Below are 18,047 nucleotides of genomic sequence, written 5' to 3' on the forward strand. Positions count from 1 at the left end.
ACCAATCCCAAACCAATTATTTAATCAGGACAAAATCACAAACCCAAAAGCATCCTGATTATACTGAAAATTATATTTGTTTATTTAAGTAATAACTTAAAATTTAAATTTATAATATAACCTTGTTAAAAATGATATGAAAATCCTAAGTTATTTATATGTTATATAAATTAAACATTTTAAATAATATTATCTTAGTTATTATCTATCAAATTTATCATTTCAAATATAAAAATTTAATAATAATTATAAGAAAATTAAGAAAATATTATATATTTAATAAAATAATTAGTTAGAGTCTAAATTAGTTTGGGATAGGCAAGAATGAGAACCAATGGAATTATTAATTGAGGCAAAATCATGGAACTAGAACTATTATTATAGGTTTGGTTGGTTCAAGTCTATCAAGTAGGCCCAAACCATTGATAGCCCTAGTTTTGACAGTGGAGGCCCAACCCAAATCCAACCTAAGCCCAAGTTGAACCCAGCACGATCCTAATCCAGTCCGAAGTTTATGGGTTAGTGTTGGTGGTTCAATATCTCAACTTGTGTTAGTGTTGATCTCAATCTATTTTAAGTTGACCTGACTTGTATTAGAAACATAACATTCAAATCAACTTTATCAATAAATACAATATAATTTTTAAGTATAAATTAACATATCTATTAGTATATATTAAAACAAAGATGACCATATCAGATGGCCTTTCATTTTTTCCTTGCCCCAACCCTATAATTCTAAGGTGTCTCCCTTATCCCCTTTCTTAGTCTCACAAGTTGCCAATTCAGCATGGCACTCTTTCCCTGCACTATCTCAAGTAATTAGAGCCAAAATCAATCATGACTCTAATTCATGATATATTAGGAAACCAATCCCAACATTACCTGATTATAAATAAAATGAGAGATAAAGACAATTTTTAATAAATATAAAAAAGGTAGAAATTTAGTGGTATCATTGTAAATAGTTAGCAATGTAAATAATTACATATTTATATCAAATATGAAAGAGGAAAATAGGAAATGGCAAGTTATGATTGCTTTTTTTTTGGTATTCAATTGCATCATTTTAATTAATTAAATTTGTAAGATCCCACATGCTGGCAACTCATGTGGAGCCAAGACGATTAATTGTCTTTGGTTTTGTGGGGAAACAAGGATATGTTCACAGCACATTTGGACTAATGTAATTTCCATGATCATTGGAGATCAAAGTGCACTATCCTAGTCTTAAAAAGGCAAGACCATTCCCACATCAAACAAGTTAAATTCTCCATATACTTGCATAAACAACAAAAAGATTGCAAGTTAAGATAAGGTTGGAGACCCTTCCATAGGTGGGGAATTAGAATATTAGATGGATGGATGAAAAAGAGAAATTATAAGTCCCAATCTACACCGCACATGGTGAAGCCCCTTTTTGGTTTAAAAGAAAATAAGAGACACAAAGTTGAGGGAAATTTCTTAAGGAATTTTGAACTTCCTTTTCTCAACGTGTGGAATCAGACCAGTCCTTGGCTTTGATTAAAAAATACTAACAAATTAGCAAATCTTTCTCCATGTAATGGGATAATTTAAATTTTAGTGTTTCTGATGAGATCCATAGATACAATGGCTTTTACTCAACCTTTATATAACTACCCATATTGAAAGTACGTTCTAGAGAGATAAAGATTGAATCATCACCAAATTTGTATTCAGATTGATTAATTTGTGCATGTTTGTTTATCTAGAAATTAAACTTAGATTTGAAATCCTATATTGGGTTCTATGCAACTTCCCAAAACAAATTCATTTTAGATGGACTCTTGTTGAAGTTAAAATTTGCCAAAACTAATAAGCTCTATTAAAACACTGCAATCTTCAAAACCTAAAGCAAACCCTGGGACTCCACACAAGTTTTGACTCGTCTAAGGCTTCACTCGTGTTTCAATAAGTCATTTACTTGTGTAAAGCACTTAGGAAACACTTATCCGGAAAAATGCACTTATCATTGCTCTTTTATTCCTTAGGTAAAATTATACAATAACTATTTTATCCAAAATGATAACACTATTAAAAGGGTAATATTGTCCCATTGCGTATTAACAATGGATGGATAAGTGATTTATTCAAGTCTCAAGAGGATATTATTTGCGAGGAAAATGAGTCACTTGACAATCATTCTTTTCCATGAGATTCATTATACCAAAATACAAACGTATGTGACCTATCAACTTATCTACCCCCACTTTCATGCATGGATCACACTCTTTATGGCCCACCTAGGCATTACGTTCAAGTTATGGACCCCAATGGGATTAATGGTGTGTGTTTACCTCATTAGATTTCAATATCAACTGAACTTATAAGAGAATCATGGCATGACTAGGGATATCAATGGGTCGGGTTAAACAATAAGCCCAACTTGACCCGATCCTATAGGGTTGGGTTAGGGTTAGGCATATTTAGTTTTAGGGATGGGTTAGTGTGAAACCAGAGTTGGCTTATTCTTGTTTGTCTTTCATTCATTGAGGATTTAAGTATATATATACATGAATACAACCACCGAACCTCCTAAGCTTATGGCAACTAGAACTCCTAAGTTTATAGGGACTCAAATATATCTTTCCTATCCTATCTGAACTATTCATGATAAGGAAATGATACAAATAAGATAATACTGAATGGACCCATAATCCTAACACCCCCCCCTCAAGTTGGAGCATGTAGATTGTGAATGTCCAACTTGCGGAGAAAGTACTCAAATTCTCTGCAACCCAATGCCTTTGTAAAAATGTCTGCCAGCTGAACGGTAGTCGACACATAAGCAGGACGAATACAACCATTTTGAATGTCATCACGTACAAAATGGAAATCAACTTCAATATGTCTCGTACGCTCATGAAACACTGGGTTTGTTGCAATATGCAAGGCTGCCTGATTATCACAATATAATCGCATTGGGTTTGAATGCGTAACTCCAAGAGCTAATAACAATCCCTTCAGCCATTTTAATTCACACGTGGTCATGGCCATAGAACGATACTCTGCTTTCGATGAAGAACGAGCCACAGTGTGTTGCTTCTTAGTTTTCCAAGAAATAGGCAATTTTCCAAGTAGAATAAACCATCCAGACAGAGAACGTCGGGACAAAGGACAGCTCGCCCAGTCTGAATCACACCATGCATATAACTGCAAGTCACAATCTGAACGCAAGAGAATTCATTGACCAGGATTTCCTTTCAAGTAGCGCACCACTCGCAATAAAACCTCCCAATGTCTTTCTTGCAGTTGCTGCATGTATTGGGACAGAACGTGCACACAATAAGACAACTCAGGACGAGTTGCTGAGAGATAAATAAGCATTCCCACCAAGCACCTGTATCGCTCAGGATCAGATAAGAGAAGCCCATTTCTCAAGGCCATATTGTGATTCTACTCCATAGGAAAAGGAGCAGGTTTTGCACCAAGTAATCCAACTTCAGCGATAATATCTAGAGCATACTTTCGTTGAGACAAAATAATTCCTGTTGAGTTTCGGGCAACTTCAATGCCTAGAAAATATTTCAATGGTCCCAAGTCTTTCATATGGAAGCAGTCACTCAAATATTTCTTGAAGACTTGAATTGCCATATGATCATTACCTGACACGAGGACAAGCACGTGTACCCCTGTCTCGACGAAAGGTGAATAGGGAGAAATCTGAGCTTGATTGCTGAAACCCATATGTCTTCAAGGTCGCGGTTAATTTAGCAAACCAACATCTCAGCGCTTGTTTCAATTCATATAGAGATTTTCGCAACCAACACACCATACCTAGTTTATTTGACTGAAAACCATGAGGCATTTGCATGTAGACTTCCTCATGAAGGTCACCATGCAAGAATGCATTATGTATGTCCATTTGATGAAGCTCCCAATTTCTAGTTGTTGTGACTGCAAGAAAGGTACAGATAGTAACAATTTTTGCAACTAGGGCAAAAGTTTCAATGTAATCAATTCCCTCAACCTGCTTGTTCCCAAAGATCATGAGACGAGCTTTGTATCTTTCCACTGTCCCGTCAGCGTTGTACTTGATTCGATATACCCATTTGCATCCTATGGATCATTTTTTGGATGGCAAAGGCTCTACGGTCCATGTCAGATTATTCTCAAGTGTCTGTATTTCTTTCTACATTGCATCCCTCCATTTTTCATCCTTTACAGCCTCAGCAAAAGAAGTAGGTTCAACTCTTGTAGTAATAGCTGCCAAAAAAGCACGATGTCGATAAGAAAAATTGTTACAATTCACATAGTTATCTATGGGATAAGGACGACCTACAGGATGTGGTTGGCTGAGTGAGCTTGCAAAGGGATGCGGAGAGGGACTCAAGCGTTGTGTGGTGTGAAGCACATAGTCTCTTAACCTTGTGGACTGCTATTTCTGTCGATGCCCACGCCCAAAATGAGAATCAGAGTGTTGTTTTTGCTCAATATTGCCACCCCCCTAATGTTAGGATTGTCTTCGCTTGTATTTTCTGTGGTGACATCAGAAGAATGCATGTGTTCACTAGTATTGGCATTTGGGTCTACGTGGGTTCCTTCTTCTACACTGACTCCTTCTGCAAGTTCACCTCGTTGGTTAGTCTCCATCTCGCCATTTGCTTGTCCTGGTAAATAAGTGGATGACACCAACACCTCATCTGTCCCACCTATTTCACAATGAAATTGGCATTGTGCTTTATTTGGTTGTTTATCCTCCTTGCGTGCATAAGTGAATTCATGCTCTAAAAAGGTAAAGTCTCTTTATGCAAAGAACATGCCGGACTCTAAATCATACATGTTCCATCATTTCTTTTCAAAAGGATACCCAACAAAAACACATTGTCTGCTTCGATTAACAAATTTATCCCCTCCATGTCTATAATTGTGCGCATATGCTAAGCAACCAAAAACTCGCATATTATCATAAGAAGGAGGTCATCCAAATAACATTTCATTGGGAGTCTTTCCCTTCAACAGAATGGACAGTGTCCGATTGATCAAATAGCATGCGGTCATGACACATTCCCCCCAAAAATCAATAGGCAAGCTGGCTTGAAAGCGCAAAGCTCGGGGAACATTGAGTATGTGGCGGTGCTTGTGTTCAACCCTCCCATTTTGTTGAGAGGTCCCGACACAAGTGGTTTGATGAATAATACCACTTTCACCAAAATAACTAGCCAACCATACAAACTCAGTCCCATTATCAGTACGGATCACCTTTACAGGTTTGTTAAATTGCCTTCGAACCATAGCAAAAAAAATTTCGAAGAACCCGTCCCACTTCCGTCTTATCAACCAGAAGATAAATCCAAACGCCTCTAGAAAAATTGTCTACTATGGTCAAAAAATAATGAGCACCACAAGAAGCTGCAGTTCTATAAGGACCCCACAAATCACAATGAATTAATTCAAAAATGTCGGGTTCTTTATTATTACTAGAAACAAACTCTTCTCGACATTGTTTAGCTCGGAAGCATGCATCACAACCCTTAATACTGTCATCATTACTATTCTCAGTACTAATAAAAGGCAGCAACTTAACAATTCTATAAGAAGGATGCCCTAACCTTTGATGCCAAATATCGCCATTCGTCTTGCTTTCTGTAGTCTTCATTGCTCTTGTAATGCTCTGGAAATAATAGAGTCCCTCTCGCTGCTCACCCGCTCCAATCAGCATCCTCGTAGTGCAGTCCTGTATCACATAGAATTTATTAGTGAATTGGACAATACAATTCAATTCCTCAATCAATTACGATATGGAAAGTAAATTGCAATTCAAACTAGACACATATAAAACACTAGTCAGTTTTAGATGATCGTCCAGTGCAACTGTGCCTTCTTTCTCTTCTATTGTCGCTTTCCCGTCTAGTAGCTCGACAGAGCACGGAATGACATTCTTTATGTCTCTCATCGACTCGAGGCTTCCTATCATATGATGAGAGGCCCCTATGTCTATTATCCATTCTGTCAATTTTTGCTTACCACTTAGTCGTTGACTGCCCTTTTTCTGTGTGTTCAAAAGTTTGAGTAACATGTTCCATTGCTCACTACTCAGTCCATTTAACCCAGTCTTGGCTGCATCAATTGATTCTCCTTGAGACGCATTGCCTTGCGTAGAGGCTTTGGCTGTATGGGCCGTGACTTGGCCAGCACGACCTTTTCCTCCTGCCCCTACTCCTTGTTTCTGTTCACCCTGTTCTTTTTCTTTGTTTTTAGCTATACCGACTACTGTTTCTGAAAACCCACAATCGGTGGTAGAATCGCCACAAATAACAAAGAGCCGATCTCCGCTACCGCAGAACGTTGACTCGCCAGAGACTTGAGCCTTTGTTAGGACGGTTGTCCGATCAACAGTCTCGACCAAACGAAACTTCTGCAGAAGGAGAAGAATTTCCTCCTCTATTCTTTTGTACGAATGGCCTCCCGTCTTCTCATCACCTCTCTTCTTTCCTTTGCGTTCTACTTATTAGCGGAGTCATGAAATCGTTCTCTTCTCTTCTCTTCAATGAACTCTCATTTTCATTGCTTCACCCATTAGCCACAAAAGACCATGGGTGGAGGAAGACCCAAGACGAGCTTAGCAAAGGCAAGACCTGTCAATTCGATATCGTCAGTCTCACTGTTGTGAAGATCATCAGTCTCTCTCTGCACAAGACAACCGGAGCCCATCGACGAAGTTCAGAACCCTAGATAGACTAACATTGCTCCGAAGCTATTACTTCCTCTGTCTCCACCATGATATCGCTAGTCTCTCTCCTTGTGGTTGGTTGTGAAGATTATCAGTCTCTCTCTGCCACAAGACGACCAAAGCCCATCGATGATGTTCAGAACCCCAGATAGACTAACAGTGCTCCGAAGCTATTACTTCCTTTGTCGTTGTGACTCCTTTATCTCTAAGCTTTCTATCTTCTTCTGATCTGAAAGATCAAACAAACAGTCGACGTCTTCCACGATGATCACCGATTTGCTGGAAGTCAAGATCCGGAGCTTCCTCAGCTGTGAATTACTCGACACAGCCGTTAATTCGAGGTCATAGATGAGGAAATTCGCAATGGCAGCGAACAGGCTTGTCTTTCCAGTTTCTCGGCGGGCCGTATTGTAAAACTAGAGCTTACAATTCCAACCAGCAGAGCTTCGATTGGACAATCAAGAGAGATGTTCCCACGACAACTTACTTCGTGAGGGCATATGCTTGCAACTCGAACGACCAGCAGGTGGCTTTTGGACAATCTATGGATGGTCAAAAGAAGACCGAAGAGCTCTACGAAAAACTCGAACGAACGACCACTGGTCACAGCCTTGGTAAGACGAAGGCGAAGTATGTCCTTTGCTGGTGCCGAACAACGTCGCTTCCTCCACTGACCTCCAGAGGTCTTGGAAGACAGACCTCTCGCTCCTGTTTAGTGGCTCTAATACCATGTGAAACCAGAGCTGGCTTATTTTTTTTTTTGTCTTTCATTCATTGAGAATTTAAGTATATATATACATGAATACAACCACCGAACCTCCTAAGCTTATGGCAACTAGAACTCCTAAGTTTACAGGGACTCAAATATATCTTTCCTATCTTATCTGAACTATTCATGATAAGGAAAGGATACAAGTAAGATAATACTGAACGGACTCCTAATCCTAACAGTTAGGGTTTTGATTCTTTGACCCAATTCGGGATTGGGTGGTGTTTGGATTTTGGCTAACTCACCCCAATCGGGTCATGGTACCCCTGCATACATATAGAGTATTCTTGTAACTTTTTTGACTTCAAACTTAAAGCTTAGGATTTTCTTTTACATATTGATTTTGTTTTTCTTCTTTTTTAAATACACACTTAAAAGTCTAAGCAAACATGCTTCTCCAAGGCCATTCAAGATTTCAAATGGCATGAAAGCTATGAAAATTATATTGCAAAATGAATTAGCATCTAAGATATCCTACCACAAACTCAAATATTAGTAGAATGCAAGTGAAGTGATTAGAGACCCAACTCCAGTATTCTCTTAGAAAAGTACAAGGAAAAATATTGAAAGTTCTTTGTGTATTATTACTGAAGTGTTCCTTAGAGAATAATAAAACAAGTTCTTCTCTGAGAAAATGCAGGAGAGAGAGAGATCAAATTCCCAGGCCAAGTCTAGCAGAACCCATTTTAATTTATTGATAAAGCTGTTTGTAAATATGTCATACAGGTAGTGTAATGAATGAGAAATAGTGCATCTCATCTCCATTTATTCTCTCAATTTAAGACGTAATACACTAATTGAAAACCAGAAAACATGCAGGTGCCATGCATAATCACCGACATAAATTACTGCTTGCATGAGCTACTTTATTAGAAGCAACATTCATCATCAACTGATCAGTCTGAGTGATTGGTTGGCGCTCCCTCACCAAATCTTCCACTGCGACACTGCGAGCCTTATCATTCAGTCCAATATCCATGAAGAAACCGCCTAAAACGGTGCCAAAAGCCCTTTGGATCACCTGACCGCATGCGCCACCATCCACCACCTTGCCTGTTGTCTTACAGTAGAGAGCGAAGTCCTCGTAGTTTATTTGGAGCAGATGATATTTGCCAAATCCATCGTGCTGCTGCAAGAGGAAGTTGGCACGGTGGAGCACCATTTCCAGCGGATCACTCTTAGCCGTAGTGCATGTACCAAACCATCCCGTAACAAGATCTCTCTTCTTCATGCCATATCTATAGCGATAAAGTTTGCCTCCCTCCAAGAACTTTTCAAGCTTACATTTGGTTACTCTTCCACTCTTCATGGCCGAGCTCATCTTGTCCTTGCCATTTGCACCGAACTGAATCACCTCCATATTATCCACATATATACCTGATTTAGGGAATAAAAGGTTTCTGTATCTGTCAAGAAATCCAACAATTTTTGTCTTTCTTCAGTTTCTAACTTGGTCAAGATGTACAATGGCCTTTTCTCTACTCCTTCGGTGGCCATGTTGATCTCCTTTAAGGGTTCTTCCACAGTGCCATTGGAATCTTGCATGTGCTTAAGGGGCATGTGGATTTCATCATAATATTCCACCGTTTCTTTGTTTTATTCCTGATATTTATGTGATTTCAGTATTTTTCTTTTGTTGCGTAGTCACAAATATGTTATGTTGTACCTTCGATTTTGATGAGTCTTGTTTTGTATGTTCAAAGCATGGTGAAATAAAATGAGTCTTGTTTTGTATGTTCAAAGCATGGTGAAATAATTCTAGTTGAGGCAAAATTTAGAACATGTGTATATTTTTCTTTCGTAAAGGCATATGATTTACAGTGATTATTCAATTTTCAATAGTTATAGCATATAACAAATAAACTCATACCTCAAAGATGGTTTTTTTGGTGATTGGTGTGTTGGCATCCTCATATTCCTCCAAATGGTATAACAACTCTCTCTGTTCTAATGGGTGACCTGTACACACCTGGACCGCTTCTTCCTTTCTAGTGTTGAAGGAGGCCCACTTGTTAGATTCGACAGTTGGATGCTTTCCACATCAGCTTCTTTGGTTGCACCTTTTTCAGCCAGCTCTATGTAGTAGATCGCATCCTGAAGATGAGTCTTTGTTCTATCGAATGGGATGTAAATAGTCAAGATTCTCACTACACGGCCTTTCTGCTTGGTCTTGATGCACTGGTGGTATGTAGATGAAACTAGTGCCAAGCCATGTATCAACAGGTGGCCCAACAAGGTGTGGTATGCTATCCTCCCCGAAATTACCTAAAACTCCTAGTTAATAGTGAATGGACCAATGGAAACGGACATCTCAATAGACCCCTCTATGACAGAATTACCGTTAAAATTTGTTACTTCCATAGGCAACCCCTTAATGGTTTCTCTTTGTATGTTCATCAGCTTGAGGGTGTGGATAGAGATAAGGTTCACAGAACTTCCCCGATCAATCATTGAGCGTCGCATCTCATACCCCCTATCTTGGTTGTGATGTACAAAGGCTGGTTGTGGTGGGGATCTGTAACTGGCATGTTGTCTAGGGTGAACTCCACATGTGACTTGTCCAAATGATGGGGTTCGAGTGCCCTCCTGAACGCTTCTGCTAGCACCCTATGGCGAGTCGCCGTGTTGCAACGCTAGCTCTTTGTTTACTAAAGAACCATTGGAGGTCTAGACTTTTTTTTTTATGAATAAGTCTAGACTTTGTTTGAACCACTAGATCAACATATCTAGATGGTCGCCTCCTAGTGTCCCTACCACATTGATGTTGTCTGCTTGAGTGTGTGGGGAGGGGATTAGTTTCTACTTGGGTCGACTTTCCTTTAACAAAGTCGTCTAGTTTTACCTTCTACACGAATAGCCGCCAAAGTGTGAAATAGTCCATCAGATCGTGGTTTAGCGACTGGCAGTAATTGCACCACCTCCCCCCAAGCCTCTCTTTCTCCAGGTCGATTATTGGTGGTGGTGGTGGCAAATTGATTACATGATCCTCCACCAACTTGTCCATTGTCATGATTACCTCACTTTTGCTGTAGGAAAAAGGAGGAGGGGGTGGAGACAGTGGGTTGTTCCATTGGTTCTGGTTGCCACCACGGTAATAGGGTCCCTAGTTAGGCCTCCTGGTGTTTTGGGGCCTCTGGTTAATGTCGTATGCCTCATTCCTTCCATATTGCGATGCCGCTGGGACAAACTGAGGTGTGTTGTTCTTGATAGTACATACTATCCTCTCTACACACTTCCACAGCTGACTAAACGTTTCAACTTCAATGCTTTCAATGCCTATCCTTTGGGTTGGGTGCATCCCTTGTACACACTGTTCAACAAAGCTCTTCTCAGTGGCACGCTCACCAAAGACTAAGTGAGTCAATTTTTGGAACCTCATGACATAAGCCAAAGAGGTCCTTCCCCGCATTGTTATGTATTGCACAGGTGTGCCATCATTGGCCTCCGCTCCAAGGTGAACCATTTGGACAAAAATCTTTTTACCAACTTTGCCCACAAGTCTATATTACTCATAGTTAGATAAACAAACCATCTGTATGTAGGTCCGGTTAGGGATTTGGAGAACTTTCAGACTTTTAGGTCCCCATTCAAGGCAAACGATTTTGAGGCATCTGTAAACTTGTTCACATGCTCTTGTGGGCTTTCTTTCTGCCCATCATACTGTAGCGGGACGTAACCATAAGCGTATGGTTTGTATAAGATGTAATCAGAATAGGGTATTGGAGTATCAATGCAGACTGGGCCTTGTTTTGGCTCTCCTCCATCAGGCCCTAGACATATTCTTTCAGTTCGTTGCGGTTGATGGGCGCTTCCGTCGCCACGTTATTTTGTGGGACCATATGGAGCTATTTAGTAGTGAACAAGCGGGTTCTTTGTGTTGTGTCTTGTGTAAGCACGGGGTTGGTTCTAGATGGATGCTCATTCATGTTGGGGTTCAGGTTTGCAAGGTGGTTAGCCGGGATGGATGCAGAAGGGCTGGTGGGGGTGAATGGGGAATGCTCGATTGCAAATGACCTTTGGAGGAGTAATTGCAAGGTTCTTCTCATCTCGTCCTACATATGTTCTATGCGATCAAAACGAGTCTCAAACTCATACACCTTATTGGAAAGAATTTTGATGTCAACCTGCTCTGCCGACTCTTGTCTGGTTTGGTCTCTGATCTCTAGGTTAATATTCCCTTGCTCATTGATTTGCTCTTTTGGGATTGGGGAAATTAATTTTGCGGGCAGCCATCCTTCATGATCAAGGAACAAACCAAAGATTCTAATGTGAGTGCAGTGGTAAGGTTACGTACGGGGGTCTCCTTGAAATACGAAGGAAGGCTGAGGGCAAAGGGTAGGCTAAAGGTGCTGATTGATAAAATGTTATATTTGTTATGAGATGGGCCTCCTTTTATAGGGAGAGATCCCAAGATTCCAAAAAGAATGAGCCAAAAGAGTTTGATTCCTACTTGGAAAGGGAATCTTTGATTTGGTGTTAGTTGTTAGGGAGACACCGTTGGAGTTTCGTCACGTGTCTTATGAGATCTCTCAATGACGAGGTTTCCTTTCGTTTGAGGATTCTCATAATTCACATATGCTACTTCCTTTTGCAAGTCTCCTAGACCAACGTAGCGCAGGTGATATCAATACTAATCTTGCGTGTCTCTCTTAATCCTACTAGGCGTCTTATCGCGAGTGATGTTGGTCAGTCATTGTCTTTCTTCGCTCGTTGATGATCTATGGTGGTTGTAAACTCATCACAAAATTGTGGTGGCTCTGAGCTCATCGTAGGCTTACGATGACTTTGTGTTCATCACAGATCTCTAACAACTTCAAATTCGTGTTTGGCGCTATAGCTTTGAGTCTTTTGCAAGTCTGTGGTGACCCTGAACTCATCACAAGCTCGTTTTAAGCTTTGAGCTCATCGCAGATTCGTGTTGAGTCATAAACTCATCACATGTGTGCTATTACAATTGCGGTGATCAACATGTACCTAAGAAAGAGAGAGGCCAATGGTGGAGATCGGAGTAGGTTCCACCGCTCTAGTGCTTTAGGAGAATAATGACGTTGAGGACTATAGTATTTCTCTTTTGATTAGTTAAATGAAAAAACTAGTTTAGCTTTCCGTTAAAAAGTTTAAAATTAAAATAGGTATTTTGAAAAGTTGAAACTAGTATAACAAAAGTTAAGGGATAATAAAAGAGGGCAAAGAGTATGTAGGCATGTGTATTTTAGTAAAATTAAATGAGCATTAATTCATAAAAGGGTAAAATAGGTATTTTGAAAAAAATTGATCATCGTTTTATGATTGTCAGAAAATTCAGGGGAGCTTTTTGTATTTTACCCTTTTTTTTCATTTGGGAGGAAATGAAATGTTACTGGGCCGATTTGCTTTTGTTCCAGCCTTCCAGCAGGTTTGAATTTCCTTTTCTAAGTAAAAGACGCAGAATAAATATAGAAACAACAATTTCCTACCCACAGCAGAGTGGGCAGACTTCTTATTCATTGCGGAAATTCACCCCTTATTCATACCAGGAATACATACTCCTTAATTATTACCAGTGAAACCAGAAAGACAGATGCAGAAAGAAAAATCATCAGAATCCCTAATTAAGCTTAAGGGCAGAATGTGATCAAGTAATCAGAGCCTGCGCAAGTGAACGTGCTGGTGGGATCATCATATGCGTAACTGTACGCCATCGGACATGCCTTCTTGAACATCTGCGAGTACTGAGAGGGCGAGCAAGTCTGCGGCGTGTTGTGGTTTCCGGTGCAACAATACTCCGGCGTGTTAAACGCTGTACATGCGCTCTTGCATGCGACCACGTTACCGGCCGAGTCCTTGAGTTGCAGCTCCGCCGGGCAGCTCCCGTTGATGTCAGCAACGCATTGAATGTCTTTGCAGTCTCCTGTCCCACCGGTAGGCTTAATTCCCATATTCACGTTGTATCCATCCACGAGGCTGATGTCGTAGTATTCCATGTCATTGTTAGTGCCAGTCTTGAATTCAGCAAGTGTGACGGGTGGTACACCAGCGCCTCTACACTTCAATCCACCGCAGTCGCCAGTAGTGCACCTACCGTTGCCGGAGCCGTCGAAGTTGCATCCGGTGCGAGCCCAGAATCGGCCTTCCCATCCCGGAGGTGCAGTGACCTGCGATGTTGCACCGGGCGCCAAGAGGAAGCCACCGTCTCCGAGGACGGGACCTCCGTTGTTAGCTAAGGTTCCTGGCCAGACAGTGTAGCTGCACTGGTTTTTGAACGTGAACACAGTTGCGGAGGCTCTACTCCCTGCAATTGAAATAAAAAAGTAAAAACCATTAACCATCCTGTGTCAGAAAAGATAACTTTAAGATTCACATTCGGTGATCGGCGTAGGATGAACCAATTAAACCAAATATGCATGCATCTGGTGACTGGTGAGGAATTATATATGTTGCTCATTAGAATGAAGAGGAGTACTATCAGATCTTCTGCATAATAAATGTCGCAAAACAAAACGACTGAGTTTTGGGTTACTTACCAAAGAAGAGGAAGAAGGAGAGAGTAAGAAGAACAGATGAAACCTTTTGCCAGGAGGCCATTGGATATACAGAGAAGAGAAGAGAGTTCTCTGTATCTGTCTAATTAGAGAGAGAGAGAGAGAGAGAGAGGAGGAACGGAAGATGATGGTTGTCGAGTGAATCAGGCCTCCATATTTATATTTTGCGCAGTTTGTCTTTTTGTTTTGTGGAAAATAGAGAGAGAGAGAGGTGACTATTTGTCTTCGAAGACGAATCGGCCGACGGCCAGTTGGACGGTCTGGAATAGAGGCGGCTGGGAATGGGATATTTCTCTTGGGAAATTATCAGAAAGGTTAATGGTTATATCAGACAATATTTATTGATTAAGCAATTTCTAGTTTCTTTTAGGCTATATAAAAAATAAATAAATACTCAATTCTACTAAATAGTTAGAACTTAGAAGCATAAAGTCGTCTGCTTCCAAGTTCTAAAAAAAGTATTTTAATTATTTTAATTTTTAAGTGCCTTAAGCGCCCCTTAATTAACCCTAAAAGATTTTTTTTCAAATAAAGAATTATATAAACGAAAAACAATATTGTGATAGGATTGCCCTAAAAATAAATAACTAATATGGTGATACCTGTTTTGGTAATTTAATCTTTCTAACTTGACGGATGGACTTTAAATTGTGGAAGACTTGTAATCTCTTACAGAATTTCCATTCCTTGATTGACGCTCGCGATATGAGATCAAAACAACGGAAGCAAACAAAGATAGGGCCCACCGGCCTAAATTTTAGAGAAAAAAAAAAAAAAAACACTACTGGTATACCTACAGAGTTCACATTGCGCCACACAATGTACCACAGCACATCTTGCCGTGTATTGGGAAGGAAGGTGGGTTCAAGTCTCCATGAAAAACCGAGAATATTCCATGTTTAGTCATTATTGATGAGTATGCATGGAAATTCCTTTGTACATAGGTACTCTATAATTGTTGTAGTGGCAGGGAGAATGACCAATCAGCCCAGATCATAACTTTGCAGCCCCATAGTGGAGAGGGAATGCATACTAATGGTGAATTGACGTCAAATTTATGGGCTGAATGTGGTTTACGGGGGCGGAATTCAGAATTCTGCATTGCGTGTATCTGTACTTATTCGCCTAAGTTAACACTTTCAAATTTTAATTACATCAATCAAATGCCCCCCTCCCCACCACACATACACACAACATCCACATATCTCTGCCATATATTGGGAACATCTCTCAATGATAATCTCAAAAATGATGACATCGGAAGAAGTGCTAATTGACCCACTTAGGGGTGTTGTGTAATGTGGACAAGAAATTGGTGAGTGTAAATTGGTCCACACCACACCCTGTGGCAGGAACCAATTCACACCACACCATAGTTCATAGTTGTTCTGAATTGTGTGGGTTGGACCAGTCCACACCCATGGTGGCGTTCTGTAGGTGTGGTGTGGATCATACCACGCTTTTTTATTTTATGTATCTTATATACATTTTATGGGAAATCTATATAGTCAATCATAAATGTCTAATTTTTTCATTTTATATGGTAAATAAATTGAAAAAATGCATCAACATGTAAACAATAATTACATTTTTAAATATTAAAAATCTAAAAAATTAATATTTTAAATATTATGTTATTGATAAAAATATTAAAAATTAATATTTAATTAATGAAAAAAGAGTTGAGAAGGAGAACCACCGGACTTGTGCTACATTTAATGAAACCTTCCCATAAACTGTCCATACCATAGTGTGAACCAACCACGAGAAAGTATTGTAGATGATAAATTGGGGTGTGGTCAATCCCTGTCCACGCTATTTTGTGGACGGGGACCATCTACACATAATAGAGCACCATATCTTACCGTGGATAGGACCGAAACGGTCCCGTCCACGATATTAACACACTACCGAATGCCACATTAGCCAATTCTATTCTACATTGCCTCGTGGAATTATCTGTTGTCATACATTTTCTATTGATCGTTGGTTGTGGATTTACGAATCCTTTTGGTTGGCAATTTCGTCAATTGAATCAATATCACTAAAGTGAAACTCCTTGGATTAGTGCACTAATCAATTGTTTTGTTGGCCTTTTTATGGTCAATTCACCTTAAAATTCATAAATCTATACTACTATTAAAAGTGTGAATGAGATCTAGATTCTAATTTTTTTTACTAAAATACCCTTATTCTTTGAACTTGGCCTCCCTATATATATGAGGGCAAAAAGCATAATGTGAACTACTAATTTTATTAAATTCATTATATTCCTCATCAATAAGTATATTTAAGGTATTAAGTCCCATTTCATATATATATATATACCACCCTTTTGTCTAAGTGGCAAGTAAATAGTTTCAACCATCGATGTCAAATGGGTCAACCAATTTCTCATAATTAAATAATAAAAATTTAAAAATAAATATAAATATAAGTATTACCAAAAATATAAAAATTCTAAAAACTTTAGACACATCTCTAATACTATCTATTTATCATGTGAAACAACATTAAGCATGCTAAATAAAAGTATTTTTATTTGATGAAAATGAAATACAAGATTTAAAACTAATCCAAAAATGAAACCATTTCCTATTCAAGTGACGTGCCAATGATTCAACCTTTTTAGGTCAAATGGATCAACCCATGATATCACAAATAAAAAATACTAATTTAAAAAAGATAGAGACAAAAAATTTGTTAAAAACATATAAATTTTGTAAAAAAAAAAATTGGATGCATCTTTAATGTTATGTATTCATCATATTAAACAAAAACAAGTGTGATAGATATGGGTTACTTTTATTAATGATAGAAACAAAATTAAAAACTAAAGGAACTTAAAAAGAAAATTGTTTTTGCATCTAATTAATGGTCAATGGTCCATAGGGAGGCAAATTTTGGTGAGTTTAACTTGAGCTCAAATCGACCTAGCTTGTAATTTATACAATATATATTCGATTTTCAGTCCTCGACTTGGGCCTAGGCCTAAGTTCAAAAGTTTGGGTTTTTTATTTTTCGGGTTGGGCTCAAGCCTATCCTTTAGGTAGCTAAATTATCTACATACAATTATAGATACATATATAGGCATATATTTTATGACAAATTTCAATTTAAGTTGGAGGGTGGGCCCAATACAATTAGGCTTGACTTTGGTTTGAAGCCCTAGGTCCAAAGCATAGGGTTGGGCTTGAGTTAAGCTTAAATTCAGCCCAACTTACTTGACTACACCATAATGGTCCAATCATTTGGGTGAGTTAACAAATGTTGGTATAATTAAATAATAAAAGTTTAAAAGTAGATAGAAACAAAAAAAAAAGTTAAAATAAAATACAAAAAATTTATAGAAAATTTTGAGATGTCTAAGATATTATAAATTTATCATTTCAAATAAAAACAAGTGTGATAAACAATAATCATTTTTAGAAATAATTATGTAAATGTAATAAAAAAATTTATAGTTGCTCAAAATTGAAATTGTTCTTTTCCAAGTCAAATAGGCCAACACATGGTGTCAAAATAGAGAGAAATAAGAAACATAGAAAACGCAAAAATTTATCTATGAAATACAAAAACTAAATACACCAGCATACCATGCTTTTTATTACTTATCTATTTTAAATGGTTCTAATAGGGATATTGAAATTATTAATGTTATCTAAAATTACTGTTGCATGTGCATATTTACCAGTTAATTCCGCAAAGGTATTTATTCCCACCCCTATAAACAACAACCCACTTGTGAATTGGGAATCTTTTCCCCTTGCCACTAATCCGAACTGTATGATCACATGGACTGAACTCAAATTACCCCTTGCCACTTAATTGATAAGACGTCAACCAATATTTTTAGGATGTTGGTTGGATAGTTTGGAACAGTGTTTTCAAATGTTGTTCACCCGGACAATCAGACCATTCGGTCTTAGAACCATCCAAAGAACCGATTCTGTTTCGTTCTTAATCAGATCTTTGACCAAAAACTGTTAACTTGGTCAGTGATCCATTGACCCAAGTAGTCAAACTGTCAACCCGTTTAACATATTTTTAACTTTTTTTTTTT

The 18,047-nt window shown here is 38.6% G+C and overlaps 3 protein-coding genes across 3 annotated transcripts; all 3 read right to left on the minus strand.

Annotated features, from left to right (window-relative positions):
• Window positions 1-2,694: 2,694 nt before the first annotated feature.
• Window positions 2,695-6,675, minus strand: LOC148864593 (uncharacterized). The gene is made up of 6 exons (XM_088976323.1): window positions 6,556-6,675; window positions 5,804-6,379; window positions 5,574-5,698; window positions 4,389-4,765; window positions 3,794-3,918; window positions 2,695-3,174 (listed from the first exon to the last, which is right to left on the minus strand). The coding sequence occupies exons 1-6, from the start codon at window positions 6,673-6,675 to the stop codon at window positions 2,695-2,697; spliced, it is 1,803 nt and encodes a 600-aa protein (XP_088832449.1).
• Window positions 6,676-8,295: 1,620 nt separating this feature from the next.
• LOC148864594 (protein LEAD-SENSITIVE 1-like) lies at window positions 8,296-8,823 on the minus strand. The gene has a single exon (XM_088976324.1). The coding sequence runs from the start codon at window positions 8,821-8,823 to the stop codon at window positions 8,296-8,298; it is 528 nt and encodes a 175-aa protein (XP_088832450.1).
• A 4,076-nt stretch (window positions 8,824-12,899) lies between these two features.
• Window positions 12,900-14,117, minus strand: LOC148864595 (pathogenesis-related thaumatin-like protein 3.5). The gene is made up of 2 exons (XM_088975242.1): window positions 13,967-14,117; window positions 12,900-13,734 (listed from the first exon to the last, which is right to left on the minus strand). Exons 1-2 carry the CDS (start codon window positions 14,025-14,027, stop codon window positions 13,061-13,063), a joined length of 735 nt encoding a protein of 244 aa, XP_088831368.1. The 5' UTR covers window positions 14,028-14,117; the 3' UTR covers window positions 12,900-13,060.
• Between the last annotated feature and the right edge of the window lie 3,930 nt (window positions 14,118-18,047).

Source organism: Nelumbo lutea, chromosome 3 (genome assembly GCF_056320005.1).
Source record: "Nelumbo lutea isolate HS-2025 chromosome 3, American lotus-T2T, whole genome shotgun sequence".
Classification (NCBI taxonomy): domain Eukaryota; kingdom Viridiplantae; phylum Streptophyta; class Magnoliopsida; order Proteales; family Nelumbonaceae; genus Nelumbo; species Nelumbo lutea.

Excerpts from the sequence above, each read along its gene's own strand:
- LOC148864593 (XM_088976323.1), bottom strand. The coding sequence starts at position 6,675 with ATGGGCTCCGGTTGTCTTGTGCAGAGAGAGACTGATGATCTTCACAAC. Across the intron at positions 5,699-5,803 it reads ATCATCTAAAACTGACTAGT|GACTGCACTACGAGGATGCT; the intron begins GTTTTATATGTG and ends TATGTGATACAG. Across the intron at positions 3,175-3,793 it reads AGTCAAATAAACTAGGTATG|TTATATGCATGGTGTGATTC; the intron begins GTGTGTTGGTTG and ends TGTGACTTGCAG.
- LOC148864595 (XM_088975242.1), bottom strand. The coding sequence starts at position 14,027 with ATGGCCTCCTGGCAAAAGGTTTCATCTGTTCTTCTTACTCTCTCCTTC. Across the intron at positions 13,735-13,966 it reads CTCCTTCTTCCTCTTCTTTG|GGAGTAGAGCCTCCGCAACT; the intron begins GTAAGTAACCCA and ends TTTCAATTGCAG.
- LOC148864594 (XM_088976324.1), bottom strand. The coding sequence starts at position 8,823 with ATGGAGGTGATTCAGTTCGGTGCAAATGGCAAGGACAAGATGAGCTCG.